Source organism: Meriones unguiculatus, chromosome 7, assembly GCF_030254825.1.
Source record: "Meriones unguiculatus strain TT.TT164.6M chromosome 7, Bangor_MerUng_6.1, whole genome shotgun sequence".
Lineage (NCBI taxonomy): Eukaryota > Metazoa > Chordata > Mammalia > Rodentia > Muridae > Meriones > Meriones unguiculatus.
In genome coordinates, this window is record NC_083355.1 from 110,396,208 (window position 1) to 110,414,058 (window position 17,851).

General features: G+C 51.4%; 2 protein-coding genes across 3 annotated transcripts in view; both read left to right on the forward strand.

Moving 5' to 3' along the window:
- Bdkrb2 (bradykinin receptor B2) overlaps positions 1-6,876 on the forward strand; it is a 28,340-nt gene extending 21,464 nt beyond the window's left edge. The window contains exons 1-3 of one of the 2 annotated variants that reach the window (XM_060388127.1): positions 65-171; positions 2,082-2,263; positions 2,980-6,876. In XM_060388127.1, the coding sequence (XP_060244110.1) occupies positions 2,987-4,087 (1,101 nt within the window). In that variant the 5' untranslated portion in view covers positions 65-171; positions 2,082-2,263; positions 2,980-2,986 and the 3' untranslated portion in view covers positions 4,088-6,876. Of the gene's footprint in view, positions 1-64; positions 172-2,081; positions 2,264-2,979 lie in introns of those variants that run through there. The other variant, XM_021649416.2, reaches the window with a different exon arrangement.
- Bdkrb1 (bradykinin receptor B1) lies at positions 67-17,851 on the forward strand. The gene is made up of 3 exons (XM_021649422.2): positions 67-171; positions 13,214-15,353; positions 16,296-17,851. Exon 3 carries the CDS (start codon positions 16,306-16,308, stop codon positions 17,299-17,301), a length of 996 nt encoding a protein of 331 aa, XP_021505097.1. The 5' UTR covers positions 67-171; positions 13,214-15,353; positions 16,296-16,305; the 3' UTR covers positions 17,302-17,851.

The following is a 17,851-nucleotide window of genomic DNA, read 5'->3' on the forward strand; positions in this document are numbered from 1 at the left end:
CTTTCTAGCCCAGATACATGCTTTGACCATCACAGCTAACGGCATTTTCTGCTCTGCTTCCCAGGAGGAACCTCCCTCATCCCTGTCCTGAGTCCAAATGCCCTCTTCTTGGAAGCGACCCATGCTCCTGTCTGTACATGAAGACCCCGTGCCCACCATGGCCTCTTTGGGGTGAGTCGAGGGATCTTCAGTTTGTGATGAGTCACTGTAGGAGTCTAGATGGCAGTGTCCTACAGTGGTTGATGGTCTAAGGGGCATCTCATGTAAGGCCTGAAGACCAACGCTTTCAGTCGTAGTCACCATGGACCTATCCAGAGCGACAGGAGTGGGCTTTTGTGGTACTAGGGGAGGCCATAAGGACAGAGCATCAACAGGTTAGCTGTCCAAAAAACAATCCCGGAAAAGAAAGTAAAAGAATCAAACTTGGCATCAGGGCCCAGCAGATCAGGGTAGTCTAAGTCATTGTGAAGAAAGGGTCACCACGGAAATGACATCTGCTGGAAGACAGAACAAACACTAAGGGAAGGCTTGGGGGAAAGTGAGCCAGAGTAGAACCAGGAAGCAGGTTCTCCACCCTGAGCAACCAATGCTGGTGGAACAGCAGAGGCATCTGCCCCAGCAGGTCACTGAGAACTGTCTCCATAGCTCTCCATACTCACAGGCCAGGCAGCCTCCTGGCAGGCACTCTTGGGTTTTCTCAGAGTGCTGGCCCTATACTGAATGTCTCTAATGCTATGCTTGAGTCTCTAGTGGGCGAATAGCTCCCCCAAGCTGCTGCTAAGAACATGGGCTCTCTATGTCAGCAGATAGAGGGCCAAGCAGGACATCTGGAATATTCCAAAAGAAGCTGCCTATTCCATGAGCAGGTCAGGAGGCAGGACAGCCTCCAGGCACCCTGTCTCTGCTGTATGATGTCTGGCCTCAGCTGGAAAAAAAAGACTGAGCCATGGGAGCGGAAACAGCACAGGCCGCGTTGGGGTTGGTGACTCCACTTGCACCAGAGAGTGTCTGGCTTCCCACCAGCACTCTGTGAGGTCGAGAAGATGCTGCAATGCATTTAATGACCTCACTTTGGAGGTCACATGACCTCACATGTCACTAGTGCCACTGTGGGTCAGCAGCAGGTCCAACCACATCCATGGGAAGGAGAATTAGATTCTCCCTTCCAGAAGGAGTTGTATCAGAGAAAATTTTGGTAGCAAGGCATCTTTCCAGAGCACTCATCTTACCCCTCACCCCCTCCATAACATCCTCAGGGCAACAGGGGAGACCCTCTCTTCTTCCCTCATTCATTCTCACCTCCTATATCTCCGTCACACAACCCTCTCTTATCTAAGGCCACCTCCCAAACTTTAATCTCACTTCATGATCCCAAAATGGACTTGAGATGGGTCACTGCTCCACCCTTGCCTGCTTTTGCTCTCTGTCATCCTAAGGCCTTTTTTAAACTCCTTTGGGACCAGCTCCAGAGCCCCTGATGATGGTGATGGAGGCAACAGTGGTTGTGATAATGATGGTGGTGATGATGGTGATGAAAGTGGGATGCTGGATCTATGGCTTCCTGAAATCACCATCTCTCTAGTACTCATCACACATGTGTCCATGACTGATGGGAGCAAGGCAGGTGACCATGGGCCTCCTTAATCTCCTGGGAGCTACAAGGCTCCAGACACCTCAGGGATCAAAACTAAATCACCCATGAGTCAGAGGCTCCAGCCTAGCTCGAAGGTGGCACCAGTCCAGAAGACACTCTGGAGCTCATCCTGGGAAATCCCAGGATGTTGAACAGAACCTTCTCACACGTGCCCAGTGCCTCCTCTCACCTGCCCAGCAGTGGACCTCTGGGAAGGCGGTCACCTTGCTTCTCCCACAGGTGACGTGCTAATCACACTTGCCTCCTGGGTGTGCTTTAGGTTTCTTAATGTATCTTCACAATCATGCTTTGGTATTATTCCCATTTCACTGGTTAGGGGTCCAGAGACATTAACTTAACAGATAGAGGAGCCAGGATTTGCACCCAGGAGGACTTGCCATTCCTCTTCCCATACAACCTCTGCTCATCTTCCATGCTTTGCTGCCAGTGAACGCAGTCAAAAGGTGCTCCCTCTGCCAGAAGACACGAGTTGTCCCTCTGTGGTCTTCAGTCAGGCTTCAGTCTCCCCACCTGGCATGACATCACTGCTCTGGTCTAATTCATTGCTCATCCATGACCTGCTCTGAGAAGCTGAGGGACGACAGCTCCTTAGGGGAGAGGCGTGAGAAGGTAGTGTGCTCATTACCTCATCAGGGGCTTCAGGGGCGTCCAGGCATGGGGCTCACAACTGCTCGTGTAGCCAGGGAAAGAGTCTTTAAAAAAAGATATATATATATATATATATATATATATATATATATATATATATATAATCATATTATATATGTATATTATTGCCTTCATTGTAATTGACACTTTACAATATCCAATTACCGCTTTTTTTTAAGATTTTATTTCTTTTATATGAGTATTCTAGCTGCATGTGCACCTGCATGCCAGTAGAGGGCATCAGATTCCGGTACAGACGGTTGCGAGCCACCATGTGGTTGCTGGGAACTGAACTGGAGGACACCTGGAGAAGCAGACAGTGCTCTTATCTGCTGAGCCATCTCTCCAGCCCCCAGGGAGATTCTTACAGAGCTCAGACCAAGACACGTCTTGTCCCTTTGCTTCCACAAGCAGGGACCTCTCAATGGGCTGGAGTGTCAAGTATCCCCTAGTGCTGTCCACAGGGGGACTGGAGTCCTGCCACATCCTCACTGCCCCAGGGAGACATTAGCTGAGAGATGGACCTTTCGGGTCACCTCACCTTCCGTGCTCCCTTCTTCCCCTTTTCCTTTCCCTTCTCCTTTCTGTCCTTCCTCCCCCTCCCCTCTCCTTTCCCTCCCCCTCCCTTTCCCCTGTGGCCTGAGAGTACAACTATTTTTTCACCACTTTCTTTTCAGCATTGAGATGTTCAACTTCACCACACAAGTCCTCGGGTCTGCTCTCAATAGGACCCTTTCAGAGGACGACTGCCCGGACACCGAGTGGTGGAGCTGGCTCAACGCCATCCAGGCCCCCTTCCTCTGGGTCCTCTTCCTGCTGGCCGCACTGGAGAACATTTTTGTCCTCAGTGTGTTCTGCCTGCACAAGAACAGCTGCACTGTGGCGGAGATCTACCTGGGTAATCTGGCCGCCGCGGACCTCATCCTGGCCTGCGGATTGCCCTTCTGGGCCATCACCATCGCCAATAACTTCGACTGGCTGTTCGGAGAGGTGCTGTGCCGCGTGGTGAACACCATGATCTACATGAACCTCTACAGCAGCATCTGCTTCCTGATGCTCGTGAGCATCGACCGCTACTTGGCGCTGGTGAAGACCATGTCCATAGGGCGCATGCGCGGAGTGCGCTGCGCCAAACTCTACAGCCTGGTGATCTGGGTGTGCACGCTGCTTCTGAGTTCACCCATGCTGGTGTTCAGGACCATGATGGACTACAGCGAAGAGGGCCACAACGTCACCGCCTGCGTCATCGTCTATCCGTCCCGCACGTGGGAGGTGTTCACCAACGTGCTGCTAAACCTGGTGGGCTTCCTCCTGCCCCTGAGCGTCATCACCTTCTGCACCGTGCGCATCTTGCAGGTGCTGAGGAACAACGAGATGAAGAAGTTTAAGGAGGTCCAGACGGAGAGGAAGGCCACGGTGCTGGTGCTGGCTGTCCTGGCGCTCTTTGTGCTGTGCTGGGTACCTTTCCAGATCAGTACCTTCCTGGACACGCTGCTGCGTCTCCGCGTGCTGTCGGGATGCTGGTACGAGACTGCAGTCGATGTCATCACGCAGATCAGTTCCTACGTGGCCTACAGCAACAGCTGCCTCAACCCGCTGGTGTATGTGATCGTGGGCAAGAGCTTCCGGAAGAAGTCCCGAGAGGTGTACAAGGCGATGTGCCGGAGGGCAGGCTGCATGGGGGAACCCAGCCAGATGGAGAACTCCCTGGGGACCCTGCGGACCTCCATCTCGGTGGAACGCCAGATCCACAAGCTGCAGGACTGGGCAGGGAACAGACAGTGAGCAAGGCCCACCAAGCAGGACCATGGCCAAGTGTGTGAGGACTGGTGGGACCTGAGCTCCTCAGCCTCAGTTCAGAAAGGAGCGTGAGGCGCCCTAGGCAGCCTTCGGGAACCAGGCAGCTGATTCCAGCCCTATCTCACCGCGTAAGCATGCTGTGAGGAGTGGGTACGCTGAAGCACAGTGGGATTGTACTTACTGGCTGGCACTCAGGTCCCCATGAGTGGAGGGGTCCTGGGGTAGGGATGGGAGTAACAGCACTTCCTTCCCTTTGGGGGAAGAACAAACTGCTGCCAGCTTTGGCCCTGAGGCCACATGCAGAGGAGGCCTGGCTGCCTTGCTTCCCAGTTTCATGGGTCTTCTGAAGGTTAAGTTCTGAGGAGCCCTGGTAAGGACCCAGAGACTGGGATTCTGTGGCTCTTTCACCCGTGGACGAGGTGGAAAGCACAAAAGAAGAGCCCTAAGTGTTTAAGGAACACTTGCTGAATATATAGCATTGGACAGTGTGGGCAAGAGGGAAGAAATGTGCAGTGTAATTTGACATAAGTGGAGAATGTCGAGGACTTGCAAGCCCCCGGAAGGCTGCTGATGGTCCATCAGAGCAAGGAACTGTGGGAGAAGCAGCAAGCACGGGGCCTAGAGGAGCCAGGAACCCTGAACACAGTGGCTTGGTCCATGCCTCCACTTCCTGCGATGTAAAGTGGGGGTGTTTTGTGCTTTGGAAAGTGAGGTGCTATATGACTGTGAGGCATCACAACACACATTACGAGGACATGCATCAGAACACACATCACGTGGACACACGTCAGAGCACGTACCACACAGAGACGCTTGGCACAGACGAAGCCACTCAGGCTCATAAACTACTCTGTGGCGAACAGCCAGCCTTGCAAGGCACAGGACCTGCCTGCAGGTGTCTGAGACCCTCACTCCTTTCCACCTTCCCCTCCTAGCACCCCACACCCACATACACACAATAAAGCATCTGGTACATGGGGAGGGTGGGAGACAGCAAGTGTTTGGTTTGCAACGAGAAAAAGAATTCTGATGCTGCAAGAATTCAATGTCATCCCTTGCCGAGAGGATCCACACCTCAGACCCTGGCTGCGAATCAGGAGCTGTCCTGGGGAGTCCATGCTGCGTCACAGGATTCCTGTCTCAGTGACCAACAGGTGCCAATCAGTGATTTATTTGAGAGTGGTTCACAAAGCAGTGGAGGCTACCGAAGAGCAGCTGACCCACCCAAGGTCACTTAACCCAGGGCGTCAGTTCCAGGACCATCTCCATACAAGGCCCCGTGAGTGATGGCAGGGCCCAGGGAACTCTGACTGGAGAAACGCCTAGAGAAGACAACACACCTGCACACTGAACAGAGATAAAAGGACAGCCTCCCGGGTGGCTCCAGGGCCAATGGGTTCCCATCAGAACCTATCCCAGGGCACTTAGGTGAGCTCGGGTGTCACTGGAGACACTTGTCCCAGCCATCCTGCCGGAGGCTCAGGTGACAAACACCATACCCCTAGTTCCAGAATCTTCCATAGGCGTTTATCTTTCCACAAGTCCACATCAGTTACTCGATCTGTGACAAACAACCTGACAGAAGCCGCTCAAAGGAGAGAAAAGTTTTCTTTTGTCTCACAGTGTCAAAAGGTTTCAGTCCGAGTTGGGCGTGTTGACATGCCTGTAATCCCAGCTCTCTGGGAGACAGAGGCAGGAGGATCTCTGTGAGTTCAAGGCCAGCCTGGTCTATAAAGCAAGTCCAGGACAACCAAGGCTACACAGAGAAACCCTGTCTTGGAAATAAAAAAAATAAATAAAGTTTCAGTCCAAGGTAGCAGCAGCAGTATGGAAAGCAGAGCATGTGAAAGGAAGATCTTACATTAGAGTGGACCAGAGAAAGGAGACAGAGCTGGAACAGGGGGTGGGATAAGACCTTCCAAGGTCTTTCTCCAATGACCTTCTTTCACCAACTAGGTCCCACTTCCTAAAGGCTCTCTAGCCTCCCAAAATAGGACTAGCAGTCAGGGAATAAGCTCACAAGCTCGAGCAGCGGGGGGAACATTTCAGACTCAAACTACAACGATGTCATTACCGACTGGGCCCTGTGGCTAACACTACGTCAAGGAGAAAGGAGGAACATACCACACAGCCTCCAATGCCAGGCCACTTAGGACCTACCCACTCAATAGCCTAGGAGCAATGGAGACTCAGGAAGTGAGCAGAGTCCACTGGGGTTTGTGGCCAGGCTGGAGGCAGCGGAGAGCTTACAAGGCAAAAAGCTCATGAATCCCAACCAATCTGACTTTGAATGTCCTAACAGACAGGATCCCAGGAAGTTCTTTTTCCACCCCATGCTCCCGGACCCTACTCCAACAAGCAAATGCAACACTTGTAACCAATAAGAAAAAGAAATAAAAAATAGATGACATAAGACCCGTGTGCTAGAATTCAGGGCTAGAATGTACCCATACTGTGAACAGGAAGCAGGCAGGCCTCCGTCCTCAGAAGAGGAGTTGGTGGGCTGTGGGATCAAGGAGCATGGCTGGCCACAGCCTGGGCTCCTCAGGGTGGCTAAAGGGTCTATCACTGCAGGGTCTGTAATGAGGTGTGCAGGAGGGAAGCCCCCTTGTGTTTTGTGTTGACACCCTGATGAGAAATCGTGCCCAGTGGAAGACCCAGAGAGCTTTGTAGTGTGCGGAGGAAATGGCCAGAGCGCCAGTGGGAGAGGATTGCTCTGTGTAAACACACAACTCTTCTGTGCATTGGAATAAATGGATGAGTTTTGCATACTGCTTGCCTGTGTCACACTTCCTGAACTTCTGAGCTCTGACTCTGGCCATCAAAAGCCAAAGCTTCTGTCTTGGAAAAGATCAGTGGTCTCCAGACTTTTGTGATGTGTATCACTTATGAGTTAGAAGATGGCGGAGGCTGGAGGGAGGAGGGGGTGTGTCACACAACACAGGACACACAATTTGTACACTTACTAATATGCATTGACATATGCGCTCTTAAATATATTAAACAAATAGCATTAGAATTTTTCAGAAAGTGTGTTTGGGTTTATTTCTCCCCTTGCTACTTTCCTCCATAGATAGCTCATTACCAAGCACCCTTTCAGATGCTCCTATCATAGAGCATCAGGGACGTTTCTATGAAATCCTTTCTTTTGACCTTCACCTCAAATCAAAAGCATCCCGTATAATATCAAGATGAAAATCTGCTTCGTGTATATATATGCCCATTGATGGGGATCTCAATGCCTCCAGCTTAGCCACTTCCATTCTCTGAGTATTCGTTTACTCACTCACTCAAACAAAGCTTCATTAGTGGCCACACAAACAGTACCACCTAGTCACACACCCATCTGTCCCTTCCAGAAACCTGGGGCTCAGTGTTCTTTGCATTCCTGTCTTGATCATCCGAGGGAATAACAGTGTTTCCCCTTAATGTTTCCTGGGTTTTACTGCTGCTCACCTCCAAAGTTACATATCTTCTAATTCTCATTCTTCACTCGATAGCAACAGCATTTTTCAAGACTATAGTTCCAGGAAACTGTGATCATGAGGACCAGATCTCCGAGCTCAGGTTTCAGGGTCGGGGGGATGTGGCATCCCATTTCTGGTTCTACCCTGGGCTCCTGTTTGATTCTTATCCATGTCATGTCAGCTACAAAACGGGAGTGAGCAGTGGCATCCAGCAGGAGAATTGCTGACAGGGTTCATGTAGGAGAGCGTTTAAGGCTGTGTCTAGTTCACACTCGACACCAGTCTGTGATGCATGTTTATGTGATGGAGTGTGTCTTCTTTGATGACACGATGATGATGGTGGTGGCAATGGTGGTAATGGCAGAAATTATGCTGACGGTTGGTGATGAAGCTATTGAAGGGGATGGTGGTGGTGATGGAGATGTTGATGAGGACGCTCTCCACAAGGAAAACTTTTATATGCCCCATCCCTCTCGTAACAAAGCTACACATTCATACAGGGCTTTGCAAGACCGTTGGTGAACCGGCCCCTGTTTGTCTTGCTGGCTCCATCCATTATATACTACTCACTCTTTACCCTCCAGCCACATTGGACTCAAAATGCCTGGGCAGATCTCAGGAGACATTCCACTTCTCGTGTAACCTTCCTCTTGTTAGCCTATACTCCACACTCAGCACCCCAAGTCTGAAGTGCCTGAGGGAGATTCCAGCCCCAGGCAATAGAGATATGAGCATGACATTTAGGGCACAAATATGTGTAGGATCCTCACAAATATGTAAGGGATGCCCTGGACTGGGGCTAGAATCACAGCAGTAAGATCTGGATATGGGACTGTCCACCCTACCCTCACCCTCATACAGAACCCTCTCTGGGCTCTAGGAAGTAAGAGCCATGAGGAGAGTTCCTGGTAGGCCTCAGGAAACCAGTCAAGAACAGGAATTCTATATATATCTGTTCTGGCCAGGACAGTCAAGGCCAAGAGCAGATATACCCCCTGCATCCAGGTGACCCCCTATGAACTCATGTGAGGTTATGTGCTGGCTCAGTGATTTAGGAAGCCACTGAGTACAAGCATCATAGTCCAGAAGGCAAAGGTTCAGCTTCAGAACCCAACAGTGTGTGCCTCCGTCCCTTTGCTACCCAGTCTCCGACCTCATCGGCAAGCCTCACACAGCCCCAATCCCTCATTTGGGTCCAGGGAGGATGTGGGGGTCAGAGATGAGCAACATGTGGTCAGGAGTTGGCAAGAACAGTGGCTGAAAGCTCAAGTCTGTGGATTTGGGCTAAGGCCAGGCCGAGGTCAATCAGGCCCATAGAGAGTGTTTCACACACAGCTAAGAACCACATGAGACCTCACTCCTCTCCATGGAGGCCAGCAAGGTTGGGAACTTACTGGAGCCCGCAGTTCTTAAAGAGGGTGTTCAGGAACCCCCATGACTCTGGGGTACACAGGCCTTAACCAACAAAACCCACATCTACCACAGAAAGGACCTACAGGGAGCTTCTCCCATAAATTGCTTCCCTGTGGTGCCAGGGAAGCACCACAATAAACTTTGTCTTTGAGCACTCATGGGTACAAAAGTCTACTATTCCTGGTTGTGGGCATGGCATTTAGGTTGTAGGCATCACATTATGTTGGCACTGGGCTTTGACTGTCCAGTCAGAATCTTTTCCCAGGCTGGTGTCTGTCTGAGTCTCTCTCTGCACTGGGCAGGGACACCACAGCTCAGGCCTGGCTCCACAGTCACAGTCTTAGGGAAAACAACACCCTGCAGAGCTGTGCTCCTAAGCTGAGATATTCACTGGCATCGATGTATAACACAAATCTGCCATCCATGCTGTCTTCAATGTACGGTGGGTTTATTGAGATAAAGCCCATTGTGAGTGGAGAAGCACATGAACTCCCACGGATACACTCATGTAAATTGTGTCTCCATGTAATCCCTACGCCCTACGCTTCCCCGGTTTCAGCTTTCAGTTATTTACAGAATTGCACAACCATCACCACTATTTAATTCCAGAACCGCCTCATCATCCCCAAATGAAATCCCAGGTCTGTTAGCTGTCACCTCGGATTCCTCCCATCCCGCTGCTTCGCGTAGCCACTCATCTCTGTCTCTCCCTTTGCCTCTCTCAGACATTTCACGTTGGCTCACTCATGCATGAATGCTGACGGTGTCTGGCTTCTCTCACCTGCTTCCCACTGAGATGTGACAGTTGTAGGAGAAATCCCCGCACGACCTGGGCTGGCAGCTTCACTCCTCTTCCCTCCCCTAACTTTGGCCTCAGTCTCTCTCTCTCTCTCTCTCTCTCTCTCTCTCTCTCTCTCTCTCTCTCTCTCTGTAACATGGAAACTTAGTTCCCTAAGTGAGAACATCTCCAGCATTTGACTCTGGAAAAGGGCCTTAGAAAACTGTAGAGGACAGTGCCAAGGAGACAAAAGCTGTCAGCAGTGGGGGCAGGCTCCTTGCTCACACTTCAGCTCAGCCACCTCATGGCTGGAGGAAGTTGGGTAAGGTCCATTAGCTCCCCTGCTTGTGTTTTTTCTCTTGTGTTTTTTGCAAAATAAGAAGCCAAGTATTGTGACAAGTGGGTGAGATTAAGTTGGTGTGGGGGAATCACCTTGCCTCTCCCAGAAAAAAACACACATCCATTTGGAAGCCCACAGTGAGGGCTGGTTTAGAATAGCACCTTGGCACAAGTAACAGCTTAATATGAGGTTCTGCTGAAGCAGACTGGGTCTCTGTCAAACAGCTGTTGTCATTCTGAACCAAAGGAGGGCCCAGAGTCTAAGAGAAGGAGGGGACACATACCAGAGTGTTGTACCATGAGCCTAAGAGAGCAAAGGGTGATAGCCACAAGGTTCTGAAGAAGCAAGGAAGACTCCTCTCAGGGGTTCCTGGCTGCCTCCATCCCAACATCTGTTCCCAAGAAGCATCCTAAGAAAGAACAGCACATTCTGGCTGTCTAAATTTTGCAGATTTTACCAAACAAAAAAGACTGGGACTTTTCCCAAGGTCACACAGCCTGTCAGAGGCCACCCCAGGCTCCCAGAACCTGGAGCATTGGCCCGGAACCATTGATGCATGTGTATACCCATGTCCGCAGACCCTGAACCTGGGCTCTCCCACTTCTTTCTTTCTTTAACCTTGAACTAGGTTAAAGAAAAGCTGAACGTTCCACCTCCCAGTTCACAGCTCATGCCATCACCAAGCCCCTGGGAAAGTCTGTTGTTTCATAGATGACAACTAAACCATAACAGATGTGGGGTTCTGAGCCTCGTGGGGACGCTGCCTCTTTGTAGTGTCCACTGCATGGCCTCCACAGTGGGCCAGCAATAGCATCTGCTCTTCTACAACTGGCCAAGGTGGGTGGGTGTGGCTAGGTAGTGGCAACCCTTGGGCTGGTAGTCCTGGGTTCTATAAGAAAGCAGCCACGAGGGAGCAGGCCAGGAAGCAGCACCCCTCTACGGCCTCAACTTCAGCTCCTGCCTCCAGCTCCCCACCCTGTTTTGGTTCCTGCCCTGGCTTCCTTCAGTGATGAACAGCCATGTGGAAGTGTAAGCTGAATAACCCCTTTCCTCCCCAACTTGCCTTTGGTTATTTTGCTGTTACATCACAGCAATAGAAACCCTAGTGAAGACAGCAGAGGACAGCCATGTAGCCCTCCTGAGCTGACAGGACCATGAAAGCTGAAGCAGCCCCTGCTGGGAGCTCCCAGCCCACAGGTCTCCCTGGGGCATGGCTTGCAGTTCTGATTACTCAGCAGCAGAGGATCCAAGCTCCTTCAGCCAGCGTGGAAAACAAGCCCAACTGCTGTGCTTGGCCCTGGAGAAGTGATTCCATGTCTCACACCTACTACTCCCCCATGTCTAGATTGGGCCCCCAAACCAGAGTCTTGCCTTGAGGTCAGATGACCTGGCCCCTGGAGAAAGGCACAGTGGGAGGCCTGGCTTTTGGAGATCAGAAACACTGGACTGTATATTGGGGCCTTCTGGGGCGACCTGAGGTTTTCCTCCCGTTTTCTGCAGGAAGAGGGCCAGTCTCATTCTGAGAAGGGAGAGAAGGAGGGCGCTGAGTTTCCTCTGTACCCCCGCCCCATGCGCACACTGTACCTGGCACAAGTGGTTTAGGACATGCTTATTGCCGTAAGAGAACTATTGCTATTATTAGCTCTGAATGGTTTCTGAATTTTCTCAGCAAATCCTGAGCATCAGCTGGTAGCAGGTGTTGGAACTGTGACCTTAACACAGGAGATAAACCCAACTTACTTGGGGAGGCAAACGAGAGCGAACACATGTGTATAGAACACTCGGAAAGTGAGAACAGAAAGGAAGAGCCAGGAAGCCAGAGAGGAGAAGTAGCTCCAAAAATGGCTCAATCATTGCAAGACAATTTGTAGGGACTGGGATGGCCTGAGGGGGTAAGCATGTGGCTCCCTGGGAAGGCCACACCAGGCAGAGGGAGTCAGAAGTTGAAAGCCGTGTGGTGAGAGGTGTCATCTCTGCCACCACTGAGGATGTCTGGAGGGTTAACTGGACGATCCAGGCTTTTGAGAGGTGTGCTCTCCAGCAGCGCCACGCGTGGCCTGGAAGACCACTGTCCTGTCTTTGTTTCTGCTGGAGACAGTGTCAACATTTCAAGGGTAGAAATGACTTAGATTCCAGAAGATAAAGAAACAGCGTTGACCTTCCAGGTTGAGTACCTTCTGATAGGACCTTGGAGAAGCTTCCTCTTGAGGACTGGAACCAGGCCCCTTGAGAGGAGCACCTGGGAGTCCCCATGTCCTTTTCCAAGCACCCCCGTGCAGGGCCTAAGAGCACAGGTGAGCTCCTTATAAACTCCCCTGGTCCCTGGAACCCTGGCCCAGCTACCCTCCAGAGAGCATCTTCTCATCCCGGGGGAACTGCCCAGAGTCCTCTACCTCAGGCTAGCTGCAGATAGCTCAGGCCAGGGCCACACCAGGCATGAACCTGCTCTCAGACACACAACCACTCCCTGAAGTCCTCCCAGCATCCCTACATGCCACAGCCCAATGCTAGGTAAGGGCTGCAGGGGACCGGGATGATGGATGGGGTCTGGCCAGGAAGAGAGGAGCAGAAGGTCACTGTCTCTGAGGGTCTCATGGTGAATCTTGGAAACACCAGGAACCCTAGCTATCCACTCACTCACGGTGTGGCTGCGGGTGTCAGAGGGGCCTGCGCACTCCAGGAGTGGTGCCACCGTCCTGGAACATTCAAGCATTTCTGGAACTTCATCTAGCAGGGTGAACCGGAGGAAAGGAAGAGTGGTAGAGCAAAGAGAAGGGTTTCTAGTCCTCAGTCATAGGTCATGCTGTGTGAGGTTCCTAACTTGTGACCAGAAGGTGGGTGGCCACCAACCTTGAAGAGAGGTGAGGGCCAGGCCTGGGCCCTGAGGAGGATAGAGCATCTCGCCTCAAAAGAAGCCCACCCCTATTGGCCACAGCAGAGCATGCTTGTAATCCCAGCACTCTGGGAGGCAGAGACAGATGGATCTCTGTGAGTTCGAGGCCAGCCTGGTCTACAAGGCAAGTCTAGGAAAGCCAGGACTTCACAGAAAAACCCTGTCTCAAGGAAAAAATAAATAAAAATAAAGGAGCCCATTCCTCTCTGGTTTGTTTGAGGTTTTCATCTTCACACTGGATGGAGGTAGAGATACTGGGTGAGAGAGCTGAAGAAGATCCTAGAGTGCCTGAAAAGGAGGGCCTGTCTGGAGCACCAACCTAGCACCAACACTAGGTAAGATCAGCAAGAAGAGCAACAGCTGGAGAAGTGAACACTGGCCTCATGTGCCCCAAGCACCGGGACTGGTGTTCTGTGAAGAGGCCCTGCTCACAGCCCAACCTCTGTGTCCTCAGCAGGAGAGGCGCCCCGCTAGCCTGAAGGCTTTTCCATAAGCATCCACTAGTCATGTTGTTCTCTGTGTCCTGGCTCTTCCACCTTTTTTCACTTAGGGGACTGACTCAACCAAGAGAGCTCAGCCAGACTATGAGGATGAGCCAGCCCTGACTACACATGTGGGAGCTAAAAATAGAGCCCACTCAAGAAAGCCTCATGAAAGGTCCACCCTCTTCTCACCTCTCTTTGGCCCCTGTGTCACCCTCTCCCATATTCCATTGCCCCAAACACAAAAGGGACCCTTTGCTCCCTGCTCCTAGGCCAGCTTCCCACTATAGTGAGGACAAACCTGTTAAAAAAAACAAAAAAACAAAAAAACCAAACCAAAACAAACAAACAAAAAAAAAACCTCTCCTTCCTACCCATGGTGGCCCCAGGCCTGACCCAGACACCTCAGATTCATTCCCCTCCAAACCCAGCTTCATCAGCCCCCACAATGCTTGTGGGAATGGTCCCATCCAAACCTGGCCTTTTGTCCTTGGCTATTCTCATTCCTGTGGACACGTCAACATATCTTCCGGGTCAGGGAAGCTGACAGGCCCTCCCTCTTCACACCAGAAGGGTCCTCCTGAGAGGAGTCAGTACCGGGCAAGGCGACATGTCCCCAGAACAGATGCTTCTAGCCATGGCCCAGTCAAGACTGCTGTGGAATCAACAGAGCCAGCGCTGGCTAGCAAGGCCCAGCCACACTGCCAAGTAGAAAAGCCCATGGCTTTTAAGCTTTTCTCAGGCTAAGCTACCCTTAGGAGTATACAAAGCACCTACCAAACCCTGGCTGGCTCACCATGCCCCACCTCTGGGGAGTCATGAGGAAGGTGGGGGACCTTTTCACAGGTTCTAGCTCTCCCTCTTTTATTTTATCTTTCTGCATGCATGATTTCACGGCCCCGAGAAGCAAGAAAAAACAACTGGAAGTGGTGCGAGCGGATGTGAAATCATGGAAGCAGAGAGAGAGGGAGAAAAAATAAACAAAAGCAGATGAGAGGCCAGATGCCAGACACAGCAGGAATATCTTTCTCTGGACGAGCTGGACTCACCTTTAGGAACAGAGGTCCAGCCACAAACCTGGGCAGTTTCCAGCAGGAAGAGTGAGAGAGACAGAAGAATGTAGAGAGACGGCTGGCCAGTGGCCGGGGGACCCTGGCGCCCAGCTCTCAGAGAAGCCCAGGACTTCCAGCTTCTCTGAAAGCCAGGCCTAGGGTAGCTCGGTTTCATGGGTGCCAACTCACACCATAACCAAACCCAGAGCCGCCAACAAGGATTAGGAAAAGTGCAGCTGATCTTACTCAACGCCCGAGCCCTGCGTGAGTCAAACTTTTTCTGAGCTCACTGTTTGTACAACGGGGTCCACACTGATGGATTCTTGGCAATGTCTCCTTCTCTGCTCAGATTCAAGAGGAGATGTTCTAGTGTGTTGGCCTGAGAACTTGTGGCCAAATCCCAGACCTCCCGGGGCCAACAGGGACTCGGGAAAGCCATCACTCAACATATCTACAGGGGTGAGCCTTGGGGAGTGTTGGCAGAGTTGAGATATGTCTTCGGGACCTATTTACCAACACACAGTAGTTAGGCAAAAATCAAGAGACCGCAAACAGCAGCAGAGAAAGTGTGAGAAGGTAGCTGAGAACCTCCTCCTATCCCTAAGCGCCAAGTGAAAGGCGACGCCACGCCCCTTCCAAACCTCAGCCTCCTCTGGCTTCAAAGACTCACTTTTTGGGTAATCCCCTGTGACATCACGGGAGCAGAGGTGGTTTCATTTAAGACCAGTGTGTGTCCAAAGAGCTGCCCAGGACAGAAACCTCCCGAGACAGCTGTCGCCACCAAAAACCCAGCCGAAGCTTCCGAGCTCTTTTGTTTTCTATCCGGGTAAGTCTATAGCTGCCTATTTTCCTCTGGGGACTGTTAAATGGAATCATAGATCATGTCTCTTAGCAAAAGGCAACAAATAGAAAGTGTTGTTGTCTACATCTGTACTGGCAGAAGAGATAGACTTTTTAGCTTATGTCTGGTCTGTTTGGGTTTCTTTCTGGTTTGGAGTGTGTGTGGGGGTTCTTTGTTGTTGTTTTGAGACTCTCCCTATGTACCCCAAAACTGCTTCAGTCTCCTCAATTCTGGGTTTGCAGGTGTGAACCACTACACCGAGCCTCTGGTTAGGGGGTTAACTGTGTGTGTGTGTGTGTGTGTGTGTGTGTGTGTGTGTGTTTCTCTATGTAGCCCTGGCTGTGTCCTGGAACTCTCTCTGCAGAGCACACTGGCCTCAGATCCACAGATCCTGTCTCTTCCCATGGAGGGCTCAGATTAGAGACACGTACCACCACGCCTGGCCCTTGTCCCCTCTTCTTAAAAACTTTTATTTCCTTCATTTTGATTTTCTGTGTATGGGTGTTTTGCCTGCATGCATGTATGCACCAAATGCATGCAATGTCTGTGGAAGACAGAAAATAATGTTGGATCCCTGGGACTGGAGTTACAAATGGTTGTGAGCCACTATGTGGATGCTGGGACTCAAACCCTGGTCTTCTGGAAGAGCAGCCAGTACTTTTAACCAGTGAGCCTTTTCTCCAGCTCCTACTAATTCCCTCTTTTAAAGTAGTCCTCTCTTACTCTAAAGGAACAGGTAGTAAGTACTGTCAGCTTCGCAGGTCAGACAGCCTGTGCTGCCTCACTCTGGTCAGCCACCATAGCACAAAAGTAGTCAAAGATGCTATGTAAGCAGTGCGTATGGCTGTGTGCCAATAAAACTTTATTATCTGGAACAGACCACAGGCTGGGTTTCATCACCTGTACTCTTCACTCTGTTGATTTCAGGTCACTGTGGATGGCGTCCCAGGCCTTGTTGAAGCTGCAGCCCTCTAACCAAAGTCATCAGGCCCCTCTCAACGTCACCCCCTGCGAGGGCGCTCCAGAAGCCTGGGACCTGCTGTATAGGGTACTTCCAGGGTTTGTCATCACTATCTGTTTCTTTGGCCTCCTGGGGAACCTGTTAGTCTTGTCCATCTTTCTTTTGCCTCGGCGTCAGCGGCGTCAGCGCTTAACCGTAGCAGAAATCTACCTCGCTAACTTGGCAGCTTCTGATCTGGTGTTCGTTCTGGGCCTGCCCTTCTGGGCAGAGAACATCGGGAACCATTTCAACTGGCCCTTTGGAACTGACCTCTGCCGGGTGGTCAGCGGAGTCATCAAGGCCAACCTGTTCATCAGCATCTTCCTGGTGGTGGCCATCAGTCAGGACCGCTACAGGTTACTGGTATACCCCATGACCAGCCGGGGGTTCCGGCGGCGATGGCAAGCCCGAGCCACCTGCCTGCTCATCTGGGTAGCAGGGGCACTCCTGAGCATCCCCACATTCCTTCTGCGCTCTGTCAAAGTCATCCCCGACCTGAACGTCTCTGCCTGCATCCTGCTCTTTCCCCACGAGGCTTGGCACTTTGCAAGGATGGTGGAGTTGAACATTCTAGGTTTCTTCCTCCCACTGGCCGCCATCATCTTCTTCAACTATCACATCCTGGCTTCCCTGAGAGGGCAGAGGGAAGCCAGCAGGACCAGGTGTGGGGGTCCCAAGGGCAGCAAGACCACGGGGCTGATCCTCACACTGGTGGCCTCCTTCCTGGTCTGCTGGGCCCCCTACCACTTCTTTGCCTTCCTGGATTTCCTGGTCCAGGTGAGAGTGATCCAGGACTGCTCCTGGAAGGAGCTCACGGACCTGGGCCTGCAGCTGGCCAACTTCTTTGCTTTCATCAACAGCTGCCTGAACCCACTGATTTACGTCTTTGCAGGCCGGCTCTTAAGGACCAGGATCTGGGAACTTTCTAAATGATGCACTCCTAGAGGTCTCATTCCCGTACCTCCCGATAGGGAAGAGCTCTTCCGACTGTCCTGCTGGGATTGAAACAGCAGTGAGCCAAGAAGCCTGGCTTCTTGACCAACCATCTCTGATATCATAAAGACCATCTGGTCAGCTGGCCCATGGCCACAAAGATGCTAGGGAATGCTACTTACAGGGTAGCAAGACCTTCATAATGAAGCTAAGGATATGGAGATTGGGCTGCCGGAAGTGTTTGCAAGACAGGGAAAGCAGAATAATAACAGGGAGGCCCTGTTATTATTATAATTATATTCTATAATTATACATTATATATTATATAATTATAATAACAGGAGCCCCTCCTTTTGAGGGGGGGGCCTTAGAGGGGCTGTAATTGTGTGAAGACAAAAGCAGAAGTCAGAGTGTGAGGAAGGGGCCACAAGCCAAGGATTGCAGCCACCCTTCGAGGCTGAAAAAAAACCACAGACATCCTCTGTGGAATCTCCAGAAAGAGCCAGCCTGGACAACATGCTGATTTCAGCCCAGTCCCCCATGACTGTGA

Bases quoted from the DNA above. Each gene is read 5' to 3' on its own strand.
- Bdkrb1 (XM_021649422.2), top strand. From the start codon at position 16,306: ATGGCGTCCCAGGCCTTGTTGAAGCTGCAGCCCTCTAACCAAAGTCAT.